This window comes from Cryphonectria parasitica, assembly GCF_011745365.1.
Source record: "Cryphonectria parasitica EP155 unplaced genomic scaffold M406scaffold_2, whole genome shotgun sequence".
Taxonomy (NCBI): domain Eukaryota; kingdom Fungi; phylum Ascomycota; class Sordariomycetes; order Diaporthales; family Cryphonectriaceae; genus Cryphonectria; species Cryphonectria parasitica.
The window spans coordinates 438637-452868 of record NW_024468910.1 but is presented as its reverse complement, the minus strand read 5'-3'; the positions used below and the strand labels follow the sequence as shown (position 1 = coordinate 452868).

Genomic DNA, 14232 nt, shown 5'->3' with positions numbered 1-14232 from the left:
CTATACGCTTCGAAACTATTATATTTCTATAGCTTCTTATCTTGTAGGAGAATTATAGTATAATCCTCGAAGATAAAGCAGCTTCAATTCTTATAATATTTTCCAGTTCCTCTCTGCAATTGCGCTTTATTTAATCTTAAAACCTTATCAATAATAATGTAGAAGCTTTTGCTATTTAATAAAAGCGAAACAGCTCTATTCGATAAAGAATATTTAGCTAAGAAGCTTTGCATTATTAATAATATATTTATTATAGTATCGAAGTACTAGATGAATAGTTTAGAAAGAGGAGTATTAATGTTTGTAGAATTAATTCAGCATGTAATGAGCACTGCAGCAATCCGAAGATTCCAAAGTACACAAGGGGTTTATGCTAACAAGAGCGGTATCGAAGTATCAAGTTCTTAAATACGGAACTGTACAAGTCCTGATAAGCGATGCAAGTATTCACTGCCTTTGAAGCTACTCAGTATATAAGACTGAATACTTAGATTGATAACTGAAGAGCTATATACTGAATCTATCTAATGATAATGAATATGTTCTTATATATTCAGCTCTTCAGTATAGTTTATCTTAGCTTACTACTGATTCAGATAATCCGGCTCATTGGATTATCTAATAATCCAATAATCTATCTCTGTTGTATTCCTAATTCCGAGTTATATAATCGATGCTTTGTTAGAACGTTGGATTCTTAACATCTGATTCTTGCTACTTATGATCTGTTTCGTAATCTGCATATTGAATAGATTATAATATCATCTTCTTCCTATCAGTTATTGTTCTTAATGATTCTCTATAAGTATTCTAGCAAGTTTTTTGTATATATAATCTTGCCTTTCTAATTAAGATGTTGAACAGAATCAACAAATCTCGTACTTCCAAGTCTTATTCTCGAAAAACTAAGAAATATAAAAGTTTTCTTTCTGCTATTCTTCAAAATTCTTTTACTATGCCTTCCTATTCGTTTTGTAAGAGTTAGAGCATTTCTTCCTATTAGATTTCTCCTCTCGATTCTTCTTGCTATACTGAATGCATTCAATTCAATCGTTCTCGATGCAATATACAGAGCATCAGTTCTTTGGAGCTGTATAAGATCGCTACTCAGTACCAAGAGCTGGAGAATGAGTTGCAAGCTGCTGAGGAAAAGGTTCTTTAGCTATGCAAGCAGAAAAGAATGTAATTCGAAAAGATAATGCATGCTGTTCGCTGCAGTATTAATAATGTAGAGAAGCTGAATTGTATTGAAGCTAAGAAAGCTGAAGAGAAACGTTATTATGCTGCTACTGCTGTGCAGAAGGCTGTATTTAAGGAGTTAGCTATAGCTGCTGAAGATTCTTTCTTTAAGAGTTTTGATTGGAATTCTGTAAATATAGGGAATTCAGTGATGAATTGGTTGAGTTTTCTGAAGAGTAAGATTTCTAAGGCTTCTGAGTTTCGGTTTGAGGCAAAGCGATTATCCTAGATGCTAGTTTCTTTCTTTTTCCAATACTTAGCTACTTTTTTCTGAGCGTTTTTGATGTTTTTCTGTGATTTCTACGAATTTTCGCTTGCTGAGTAATTGTTATGACCCATCCGACATACAGGTCACGGAACAGGCCCCACCAACAAGGGACCAGGTGTCACGACTCAACATCGGGCAAACAACACAAATTACGTAACCAAGGGTTAGGGTTACAGGTTCCACCAGACAGGGGTGGACCGCGAGGACCGCGAGCGGTCCCGTCGATGCAACCTTGGACCGCGACTATCGCCGTCAACTCTTACGGTCCATACTAAAGAGCTGGATATATAAGGACACGTTCATTACCATTAGATAGATTCAGTACATAGCTCTTCAGTTGTCAATCTAAGTATTCAGTCTTCTATACTGAGTAGCCCCAAAGGCAGTGAACACTTGCATCACTTATTAGGACTTGTACAGTTCCGTATTAAGGACTTGACACTTTGACACCGCTCTTGTTAGCATAAACCCCTCCGTGTACTTAGGAATCTTCGGATTGCTGCAGTGCTCATTACAGTAATCTTTCCATTTGATAAGGTATTCCCTCGTGCTGTCTATGCTTCTATGCTTAAGGATTTTCTCCATCTCATACTCTGGTTTATTGTTTTCTATTTCTGCTATATTATTCATTAATATTTTCTATGCTGCTGATTTCAGCAGTAAGATATAAAAAACTGAATATATTCTTATTCCATAAGATAATGCTAACTCATAATTAATTAGGAAAATCTGCTGCAAGATTTTGAATGGTTCTAACTTCTTGTAATCAAATTTGTTACTGAATCTAGTTATTTTAATATTTTTTCGAAATAAGTAGATCTTATCTTCTTTCTATAGGATTGGTTCCTTAATTCTTTTGGAGTTTGTATATTATATTATTCATTTCTGAATGAATTGTAATTCTAACTGAAGTTTTTTCTGAACTTTCTTAATTCTTTTAATTCTTTTGTTTGCAGCTTTTGCATCTGCTTCTAGCAATGCTTTATAATAAGCTATTGAATTATATTTGTAAAGTATAAAGAATAATAATTTCTTTATTGTATTCGTATTTATACTATTATAAGCAAACTATATAAGAAATAATAGATTAATCTAGTTATTCTATTTCTAATTAATATAATATTAAAGATACTATTTAATAATCTGATTTATTCTTTTTGTTTATTCATCTATTTGCAGATGAAATGCTATAGATATTCTATAATATATTCTAAGCTATTTTATAAGCAAAGTTTAAAACTTTGAATTAAACTTTCTATTTCTATTAGAAATTACTTCTTCTAATATGCTATAATTAGCAATAATCATTCTGAGAAATGCATATACAAGTTTCTCTGCTATACTGCTTTTCTTATAAGAGAGAAAGTAAGCATACTTACTTAGTTTGCAAATTATTACTAGAATGCTATTATATTATACTTTAGTTAAGAGTTCTTATAAGAGAGATAGCTTAATAATAAAGTTTAGACTAATGAATTGCTAAATAGTTATAGATATTAATAAGAAATGCAGTAGCTTATAAAGCTTATATCTTTCTGCTTTATTCTTCTTATAGCTGTTGCATTATTATAAGATATTCTTAATTCTTTTTCTAAAGCTTAATAAATTCTAATATCTTCTAATATATTCATAGATTGCTTTAATTCTCTGATATTCATATACTGATATACTATATATATTCTTAATATAGTTATTTTATTTGTTTAGAGTTATTAATTCTGAATTCTTTTCCGAGAATTCAATTCTGAAGGCAGCATTTAGCTCTCTATATGCATTAACAAGATTTTCCAACTCGTTTTAAGCAAAGATGTTCTATATATCTGAGAAATCCATATCTTAATAATCTAATCTTCTGCTAAAAGTATCTACTTATTCATTTTCTAAGCTTTTGCAGTATACAATTCTGAAATTGAATTATAAGAGAAATTCTGCTTATCTAACTTATTACTTATTTAAAATCTTGATTATTATGAATATAATTAGATTCTTGTAATCTAAATGAATTATAATCGGATATTATGCGCTAATAAAGTAGTATTGCTATTTCTCGAAAGCTTTTATTATTGCTATAAGTTTCTGATTAGGAATTCTGTAATTGATTTCTGAGCTATTTAACTTCTTCGAAAAGTTGCTTATAATCCTTAAATGCTCTTAATTATCTTATTAACTAAGTTATTCTCCAAGTATATATTCTGATGCATCAGTTTCAATTTCAAAAGGTTTATAAGAATCTACTTTATATAGAATTAGCTCTGAGATAATATATCTGATAATTCCATTGAAAGCTTCTTATATCTTAGAAGTTTATTCGAAAAGCTGCTCCTTTTTAGTAAGATTTATAAAAGAATATGCAATTCAGCTGTAGTTCTTAATAAACTGCTTATAGAAGTTAATATATTTAAGAAAAAATCTAATATTTCTAATATTCCTAAGAACTAGCTAATTTCTAATAGCTTCTATCTTATCTTTCTGTAGCTTGATATATTCTGGTTTGATTATGAATTCGAGATAATTAACTTTTTGTATATAAAAGTAACTTTTTGCAGGTTTTATAAAAAGTTTTACATTTTAAAGTATTTACAATACTGTTTCCATATATTCCTTGTATTCTTTTAGTATTTGAGAATAAATAAGAATGTTGTTAAGATATGCAATAATAAACTGATTCAGATGCTTATATAGAATGTAATTAATCATTTCCTAAAATGAAGCTAAAGCATTTGTTAAACTGAAGAGCATAATCAAATATTCGTAGTATCTATAATATATTCTGAAAGTAATCTTTCATTCTTCTTCTTTCTTTATTCTAATTAGATTATAAGCTTCTTTTAGATTTAGAGCTATAAACTACTATACTTCTTGTAATCTATCTTGCAGTTCTTTGATAAGTAATAACAAATATCAGTTCTTAATTGTAATATTATTAAGTTGCTTATAATCAATGCATAGCTTAAGCTTGCTATTCTTTTTAGATATAAATAGAATGGAATATTCTACTGATGATTGCAATGATTATATATATTTCTTTTTGAGATTTTTGTTGAGATATTCCCTAAGCATCTCTAGTTATACTTTATCTAATCTGTAGATAAGAAAGAATTTGAGCTGTTTTCCTTCTTATAGTGGGATCTTGTAATTATATAAATTGTATTCTAGCAGTTTTGTATTCAGTTCTTCTTGAAATAGTTTCTTAAATTTATAGTATTTTCGTAATATGCTTGCGAGTATTGATTCTGGTTTATATACTGTTTCTGCTATCTGGAGGAATAGTAGGTACTGTTGAGCGTGCTTCTTTTCATCTGTTGTTTTTAGTGATGTTTTTGAGAGCTTTGAGCGTTCGCTCCGGGCTGGACTGACTGCTCGAGGGCCTGGTTTCACGGTTTTTGTATGAATCTACAATTCACATTCTGAAGCTTTTCCTTGTTGCTTCAGAGCTAACCAACTTGCTGAGGGTCTCGCTTCCGTTGTTCTGCTAATCTGTTAGCGCTCTAGCACTATTTGGGTTCGCCTGTTACTAGATTCTTCTCCTTGAGCTGCTAGCCCTGCTGGCTTAGAAGTATATATGAAGTTGTATAAAGCTTCTTTTCCTGAGTGTTCTTTAGCAACTAACTTCCATCCTGCATTATTGATTGCAACTATCTCTCTGGGTATAGCTTGTTCTCATGAGATCTGGCCAGTAGTTCAATCGATTCGAAGATTGTGCTCCTTGAGCTATGAAAGTTTTATAATTAGCTTATGCTATATTATATCTGTAATATTAAAGGAAATCTTGGTTATATATTCTTGGATTAAAATAAATAGATAATTAGTTTCCTTATTGATTACTTCTTGGTTATATGTAACAGATTGTTCTTTTATAGTGCTGAGAATGTATGATTGCTTCTTTCATTTCTATTGTAGTTATGCTTGATTGATGATATATGGAGATATAAAGTTTCTCTGAGCATTACTATTTAATAGTGCGCTATACTTGTATTCTCAAATATATATATCGAGCTTAATGTAAGCATAGTCTGTTTTGAAAGCTTTATATAGAAACTATTTCAGTCTGATTGTCTGCAGTTTCTTTACAAGCAATCTTAGCCTTTTGAGATTGCTAAGAGCTGCTTGCTCTTTCTTTAAGCTTGCTTTTGCTTGTATTATTATTATTTCTAATCTTTCTTCTATTAATGCTAGTTGCAAACTTTATCGTTAATATGAATTATATAGAGCATTGTTCTACATTGCTATCATTCTATTTTCTTGTTCATACATTGCTTAAAGCAGTTATCTAGCAGTCCAATATATGCATTGTTATGCTGCTTATTGAGAACTTTCCTGAAGCAAAGCTCTTGCTCTTCAACAGCTTAAAGGATTTATTCTGATTCTCTAATAAAGAACTATTCGTATTATACTTTTTCTGAGAAGTATATTCTGCAGTGTTATGACCCATCCAACATGCAGGTTACAGGATAAGCCCCACCAACCAAGGGACCAGATATCACGACCCAACAGCTGGTACCAATCAGGATTATGTAACCCGGATTAGGGTTGCTAGCGCGACTATGTTAGCTATGGACATAGTCAACATATTCGGAGAAATAACTATGAGGAATCATAACATAGTTAGGATAGTCAGAACTGAAGAGCTGGATATATAAGAACACGTTCATTACCATTAGATAGATTCAGTATATAGCTTTTTAGTTGTTAATCTAAGTATTCAGTTTTATATACTGAGTAGCTCTAAAGGCAGTGAATACTTACATCGCTTATTAGAACTTGTACGGTTCTGTATTCAAGAACTTGATACTTTGATACTGCTCTTGTTAGTATAAACCCCTTCGTATACTTAGGAATCTTCGGATTGCTGCAGTGCTCATTACATTTTGACAACTCTTGTTCAAGAACGGTTCAGTATTATCCTCTTGAGCAATACGGAATACGATAGCTCCTCCAGGAACCCCTTCGTTCTCGCGCGTCCCTACTCAGGAAGAACTAGTTAATCAGGTATATCAGCTTATCCAGCGTATCCAGGATCTGTGCGAACAATAGCAGGCTCAGAGCGCTACTATCGCTAACCAACAGGCTCAGCTAGCTCAACAGGCTTAGCAGGCGCAGTCTATCTCTGCAACTACCAGTGGCGCTGGAAAAGCATACAAGATGAATAAGCTTGCTATATATAATAGCAATCAAAAGATGCTACATGGATTCCTTACCCACTGTAGAGCATATTTCCTGCATTATAGAACTCAGTTTATCAAGAAATCTAAGAAAGTTATTCTTGCAGAAACTTATTTCGAAAAGAATGCTCTTATCTAATACAAGCCTTCTCTATATAACTACTTGAAGCATTAGAATAACTCTAACGCATATACCCAGAGTATTAAGAATATATTCGATTCTTTTGAAAGCTTCGAGAAAGCTCTCAAGAAAACCTTTAATAATTCCAATAAAGAACATATTATAGCTCAGCAGCTTATAAACTTCAAGCAGATTAAGTCAGCTTCTGCTTATATAGTTAGATTCAAACAGCTCTTAGCAAGATTTCTATAAGAAGATAAGAATCTTATAAAATACTATTATAAGAAACTCAAGAATAATATTAAAGATGAAATCTCTAAGCAGAATTAGCTGGAGAACTTCGCAATATTCTCTAATCAAGCTATCTGCATCGATAACCATCTGTATAAACAACGAGTAAAGAAGTTCAAGAAAGAAGAAAGCTAAACTTGAAGATTTTCAGCTAATACGAACAAGAAACTCCAAAACAGAAATAGCAATCAGTATAGCAGCACAGCCTAGAGCAGCACTATGCATGCTGATCTTATGAAACTTAATGCTGCTAATAAGCAGTATAGCAAGAGAAACAGTATTACTTGCTACAACTGCAACAAATAAGAATATATTGCATACAACTGCTATTAATCTTGGAAAAACAAATAGCAATCAGTTCAGGAAGAACGCCAGATGAATATTGCCTGATGATAGAAATCCAATCAATTAAGCAAAAACATCTTCTCGAAGTAAGTATTGAACTCTATTGATCACAGAAGTCTTAGCTGAACATTCTGCTATAATAATAACTGCTTAATATATCTCTCGAGTAAAGAAGATTCAGAATGATTCTCTCAGAAACCTAGATACTGCAAACAAATAGCAATAGCAGAACGAGAATGCATGCCTAGCATCCCTATGAGTAGCAACTTGGACTGCTCTGATATCATGGAACAGAGTATTCAAGCGTTGGAAGAAGGGCTTAGCAACGATATTCTTCAACGATCTTTATTGCTTATGCTAAGCACTATAACCAGGGATATGAATAAGGAATAATACCCTCTTGATTACTGATATAAATACATGAACGATACTGAAAATGCTTCTTAAGCAACAGAAGAATCAAATTAGAATAGACAGCTCAACGATTCACTAGAATCTCCTGTAAACAATGAATCCAAGAAACCTACAGAAAGGTTTCCCTTCGGTATTGAGTAGAACAAGGAAATAATATAGATTGAATATCTCGTTTATAGAATAGAACTAGAGAAGCTCTTCACTTATATTCCCTTGCAAAACATTGAAGCATAAGAAAACAAGAATTCTCGAATCAGCTTACTCTACAATCTATATTACAAACTAGCATAAATCTTCTATACCTATCATAGTTGCAGAATGCATTTCTCAAACAAGATACAATACAAATAGTTCTCTATCAGAGAATCAGAACAAATCCTTCAAGCTATTAAAGAATAGAAACTTCGCTTTAGGAAGATTCTCAATAAGCAATATTACAATGTATACATCAGGCTATCGAATAATTACTCCATACAATACATAAACAAGAAGATAGAATAATAGCAGTGCAAGATAATACTCTGTATGATTTATATCAATAACAAAGTTTGCAACTAGCATTAATAAAAGAAAAGCTAGGAATAATGATAATATAAGCAAAGGCAAGCTAAGAAGCTTGCTTGAGAAGCAGCAAAATAAGCTCAGAAGAACAAATAGTTCTTAATGAATTTAAAAGAATAGAATTGCTTATAAAGAGATTACAGATGATTAAATCAGAATAGTTTCTATATAAAGCTTCTAGAACAGATTATGCTTACATCAAGTTCAATATATATATTCAAGAATATAAATACAGCATACTATTGAATAGTAATGCTCAGAAAAACTTCATATTCCTATATATTATCAATCAGATATAACTACAATGGAGATGGAAGAGATGTTCATATACTCTCAGTACTGTGGAAGGATAATCTGTTGTATACAATTAAGGAGTAATCGATAAGGAAACTGATTATCTATCTGTTTTGATTCAAGAATGCATAACTAGAGCTTCCTTTGATATCACGGATATAGCATAGCATGAGCTGATTATAGAGCTTCCATAGCTCAAGAAGCATAATCCTCGAATTGATTGGACTACTAGCTAGATCTCATGGGAACAAGCTGTACTCAGAGAGATAGTTACAATTAATAGCGCAGGATCGAAGCTAGTGATTGAAGAATACTCAGGAAAAGAAGCTTTATACAACTTCCTACATACCTTCAAGTCAGCAGGGCTAGCAGTTCAAGGAAAAGAATCTAGTAACAAGCGAACCCAAACAATGCTAGAGCGCTAACAGGTTAGCAAAACAACGGAAGCGAGACTCTCAGCAAGTCGGTCCGCTCCGGAGCAACAAGGAAAAGCTTCAGAAAGTGGATTGTGGGTTCACACAGGAAAAACCTCGAAACCAGGCCCTCGAGCGCTCGGTTCGGCCCGGAGCGAACGCTCAAGGCCCTCGAAAACGCCATCGAAAAAGAAGCACGCTCAACAGTACCTACTGTTCCTCCAGATAGCAGAAACAGCACAGGAATCAGAACTAATACTTGCGAACATATTATAAGAATATCATAAGTTCAAGAAACTGTTTCAGAAAGAATTGAATACAGGATTGCCAGAATACAGCTCATACAATTACAAGATCCTGCTACAAGAAGAGAAACAGCTCAAATTCTTTCCTATCTACGGACTAAATAAGGCATAGCTAGAGATACTTAGGGAATACCTCGATGAAAACCTTAAGAAAGGATATATATAACTATTGCAATCATCAGCAGAATATCTCATCCTGTTTGTATCTAAGAAAAACAGCAAGCTTAGGCTATATATTGATTACAAGCAATTCAACGATATTATAATTAAGAATCAATATCCATTGCTACTTATCAAGGAATTACGAGATAGGCTGCAAGAAGCATAGTAATTCACAGTTCTGAATCTGAAAGAAGCTTATAATCTGATTAGAGTAAAGAAAGGAAAAGAATGGAAAACTGCTTTCCGAATATACTATAGATACTACGAATATTTGGTTATGCTTTTTAGTCTAATGAATGCTCCAGCTTCATTTCAGAAGATGATTAATTACATTCTATATAAGCATCTGAATCAGTTCATTATTATCTATCTTGACAATATTCTTATTTACTCTCAAACATTGAAAGAATACAAGAAATACATGGAAATAGTATTGCAAACGCTTCAAGATGCAAAGCTTCTTGTAGAACTTGCAAAGAGCTACTTTCATATACAAAAAGTTGACTACCTCGGATTCACAATCAAGCTGGAATGCATCAAGCTACAGAAGGATAAGGTAGAAGCTATTAGAAACTAATTAGTTCTCAGAAATATTAGGGATATTAGATCTTTTCTCGGATATATCAACTTTTACAAGCAGTTCATTAAGAACTATAGCTGAATTGCACATTTTCTTACAAATCTTACCAAAAAGAAGTAGCTCTTCAAGTAGATTTCTAAGGCATAAGAAGCCTTTGATGAGATTATTGAATATATTATCTTAGAACTAATTCTGTATGAAGCAGATCTCTATAAATTCTTTGAAATTGAGATTAATGCATTAGAATATATACTTGAAGAACAATTTAGTTAACGAGATAACTAAGAGCGTTTAAGAATTATAAGCAACTTCTCAAAGAAGTTGAATAGCTTAGAAATTAACTACAGAATCCCTAATCAGAAACTCATAGCAATAGTGAAAGCTTTCAAAAAATAGCAATACTATCTTATTAGCGCATAATATCCGATTATAGTTCACTCGAATTACAAGAATTTAACTATATTTATAATAATTAAGATTTTGAATAAGTAATAAATCAGATAAGCAGAATTCCTCTTATAATTCGATTTCAAGATTGTATACTGCAAAAGCTCGGAAAACGAATAAGTAAATACTTTCAGCAGAAGATCAGATTATCGAAATACAGATTCTTTAGATATATAGAACATCTTTGCTCAAGATAAATCAGGAAATCTCATCAATGCATATAGAGAACTAAATGCTGCTCTCAGAATCGAACTCTCGGAAAAGAATTCAGAATCAATAATTCCAAACGAACAAAATAACTATATTAAGAATATATACAATGCACTAGCATACAAGTATTAGAGAATTAGAGCAATCTATAAATGCATTAAAAAATACTGAAACTTATTAGATCTTAGGAAAAGAATTGAAAGCATTTTATAACAATATAATAGCTGCAAGAAGAATAAAGCAAAAAGATATAAGTCTTACAAATTACTGCATTCCTTACTAGTATTTATAATTGTTTAGCAATTCATCAGTCTAGACTTCATTATCAAGCTACTTCTCTTATAAGAACTCTTAATTAAGATGCAATACAATAGCATTCTAGTAGTAATTTGCAGACTGAGCAAGTATGCTTATTTTCTCTTCTATAAGGAAAGCAGTATAGTAGAGAAACTTGCATATGCATTTCTTAGAATGATCATTACTAACTATAGCATGCTAGAGGAAGTAATTTCCAATAAAGATAGAAAGTTCAATTCAAAGTTTTGAACTTCGCTTATAAAACAGCTCAGAATATATTACAGAATGTTTATAGCATTTTACTTACAAATAGATGAATAGATGAAAAGAATGAATTAAGTTGTTAAATAGTACTTATAATACTATATCAACTAGGAACAGAATAACTGAATTAATCTATTGCTTCTTGCATAGTTCGCTTATAATAGCGCAGATACGAGCACAACGAAGAAATCGCTATTCTTCGTACTCTATAGATACAACTCAATAGCTTACTATAAAGCACTGCTAGAAGCGAATATAGAAGCTACAGATAAGAGAATCAAGAAGATTAAGAAAGTTTAGAAGAAATTCCGATTAGAATTATAATTCGTTTAAGAACGAATGATGCAGTATGCAAACTCCAAAAGGATTAAGAGATCAATCCTATAGAAGAGAGATAAGGTTTATCTACTTCGAAAAAACATTAAAACAACTAAATCCAGCAGCAAGCTCGATTATAAGAAGTTAGAACTATTCAAAATCTTGCAACAGATTTCTCCAGTTAACTACGAACTCGTACTATCTTACGGAATAAGAATACACTTGGTTTTTCACATCTTACTGCTAGAACCAGCAGCAAAGGAAATACTAATAGATGATACAGTGGAAGTTGAAGATAACAAACCAGAATACGAGGTGGAAAAAATCCTTAAGCACAGAAGCACAGATAATACAAAGGAATACCTCATCAAGTGGAAAGGTTACTCAGCAAGTGAAAATTCATGAGAACTACGGGGGAACGTTGAAAACGCTCAGGAAAAGGTAGCTGAATATTGGAAAAGGAAAGCCAGCACCTAAGACGATCGCTCCGCCCCGAACCGAAATCCAGGAACCTCGGGAATCTCACTCTCCAGAAAGCTCAACCAATCTATCACAGAACCTTCCAAATCTACAGAATTCCAGTTGAAACCTTCAAAAGAAGAATCCCCAGCTATAACAGCAGACTCCTCTGCTACTACAGCTTGCATTTCAGCAGCAATATGTATCCTCTCAGCCTCAGCCTCCTCAGCCTCTACGCAATCCAATTCCTCTATATGAGTAATACTACAACGCAGAGCACGTTTCATCTTCTCGGATCACATCCGCTTCTATTAGCGCAGACAGAGAAGCTCGATTTTCCTCTTCTCAATCTCGTTCTCCAACTTTCGATGTTGAATAGCGATATTGCGAAGCTTCTCGGGGGAAGAGCTTATAACATTGCATTTGGAGCAGCCCAGTCGAATGCATTCAATGCACCGAGAAGAGTCTCCGGGAAATACCTTGCAGAACTCGAAACTACAATCCTCGCAATAGGAACAGACAGGCATCTCAATAAAATTTTCCAGAAGGCGGGAAACTAAGAGATCTCGATCTTGGATACTCTTTGGAACAGAAGAAGGTTTGCAAATACGGGATTTGTTGATTCTGTTCAATATCTCAATCAGGAAGGCAAGATCATGCATACGAAGGACTTGCTAGGATACTTATAGAAGATTGTTGAGGATAACGACTGATAGGAGGGAGATGATGTTATGATCCATCCAACATGCAGATTACAGAATAAGCTCTACTAACCAAGGAATCAGATATCATGATCCAACAGCTGATACTAATCAGGATTATATAACCCGGGTTAGGATTGCTAGCGCGATTATATTAGCTATAGATATAGTCAACATATTCGGAGAAATGACTATGAGGAATCATAACATAGTCAGGATAGTTAGAACTGAAGAGCTGGATATATAAGAACACGTTCATTACCATTAGATGGATTCAGTACATAGCTCTTCAGTTGTCAATCTAAGTATTCAGTTTTATACACTGAGTAGCCCCAAAGGCAGTGAACACTTGCATTGCTTATTAGGACTTGTACGGTTCCGTATTCAAGGACTTGATACTTTGACACCGCTCTTGTTAGCATAAACCCCTTCGTGTACTTAGGAATCTTCGGATTGCTGCAGTGCTCATTACATGCAGCTATAATAAGCACAGAAGATTCATGCTAGCTCGTAGTATAGATTGTAGAGTAAGCTGATTCGAGAATTCTTGTTTTGTTGCATCTTGATGTTTTGCAAGAGAATGCTAATAAAGAGCTCTTTCAGCTCTATCTTATAAATGAGATATTCGATCTATATTGTTTCTTTATTTCATTTAATGCTGAAGGGAAATCTTCTCTTTCGAACTTTCGTAGGGTTGCTGAGTTTGTTGTTTGCAGGAGACTCTGGTAGATTGCTAGATCATTCGCTCTGACTTAATTCTTCTGTTGCTTGAGAAGTGTAATGAGCACTGCAGCAATCCGAAGATTCCAAAGTACACAAAGGGGGTTTATGCTAACAAGAGCGGTGTCAAAGTGCCAAGTCCTTGAATACGGAACCGTACAAGTCTCAGTAAGCGATGCAAGTATTCACTGCCTTTGGGGCTATCAGAGTAGAGAGTAATCTGATACTTAGATTGACAACTGAAGAGCTATGTACTGAATCCGTCTAATGGTAATGACCGTGTCCTTATATATTCAGCTCTTTGGTATGGATCACTGTCTGGCAGCGCCCCGCGGATCACTGCGGTGATCCGGGTGAGCCTAGTGAGCCGTGCTCCTGGTGCTCCTAGTGATCCATCCCTGTCTCCTTCCTAGGTTATGTAATCAATGCTTTGTCAGAACGTTGGGTTCTTGACACCTGGTCCTTGTTACTCGTGACCTGTTTTGTGACCTGCATGTTGGATGGGTCATAACAAGAAGCGTTTTCAGTATTATTTAGATACTTGTGCTAATAGCTAAGGAGATATCATCCCTTGTTTATATCTCTGATTATAATATTTAGTATAAGCAATAAGGAATGATAAAGAGTATTGTTACTAAGTTCTTCTTTCAACATTTGAATA

At 33.4% G+C, this 14232-nt stretch overlaps 2 protein-coding genes across 2 annotated transcripts; one reads left to right on the top strand and one right to left on the bottom strand.

Moving 5' to 3' along the window:
- Positions 1-6865: 6865 nt before the first annotated feature.
- Positions 6866-7042, top strand: M406DRAFT_250807 (uncharacterized protein; the record flags this gene model as incomplete). Its single annotated transcript, XM_040916721.1, has 1 exon — positions 6866-7042. A coding segment is annotated over one exon (177 nt), but the record flags the coding sequence as incomplete, so codon positions are not given.
- A 5419-nt stretch (positions 7043-12461) lies between these two features.
- Positions 12462-12812, bottom strand: M406DRAFT_249884 (uncharacterized protein; the record flags this gene model as incomplete). Its single annotated transcript, XM_040916647.1, has 1 exon — positions 12462-12812. One exon carries the CDS (start codon positions 12810-12812, stop codon positions 12462-12464), a length of 351 nt encoding a protein of 116 aa, XP_040779237.1.
- Positions 12813-14232: the final 1420 nt, after the last annotated feature.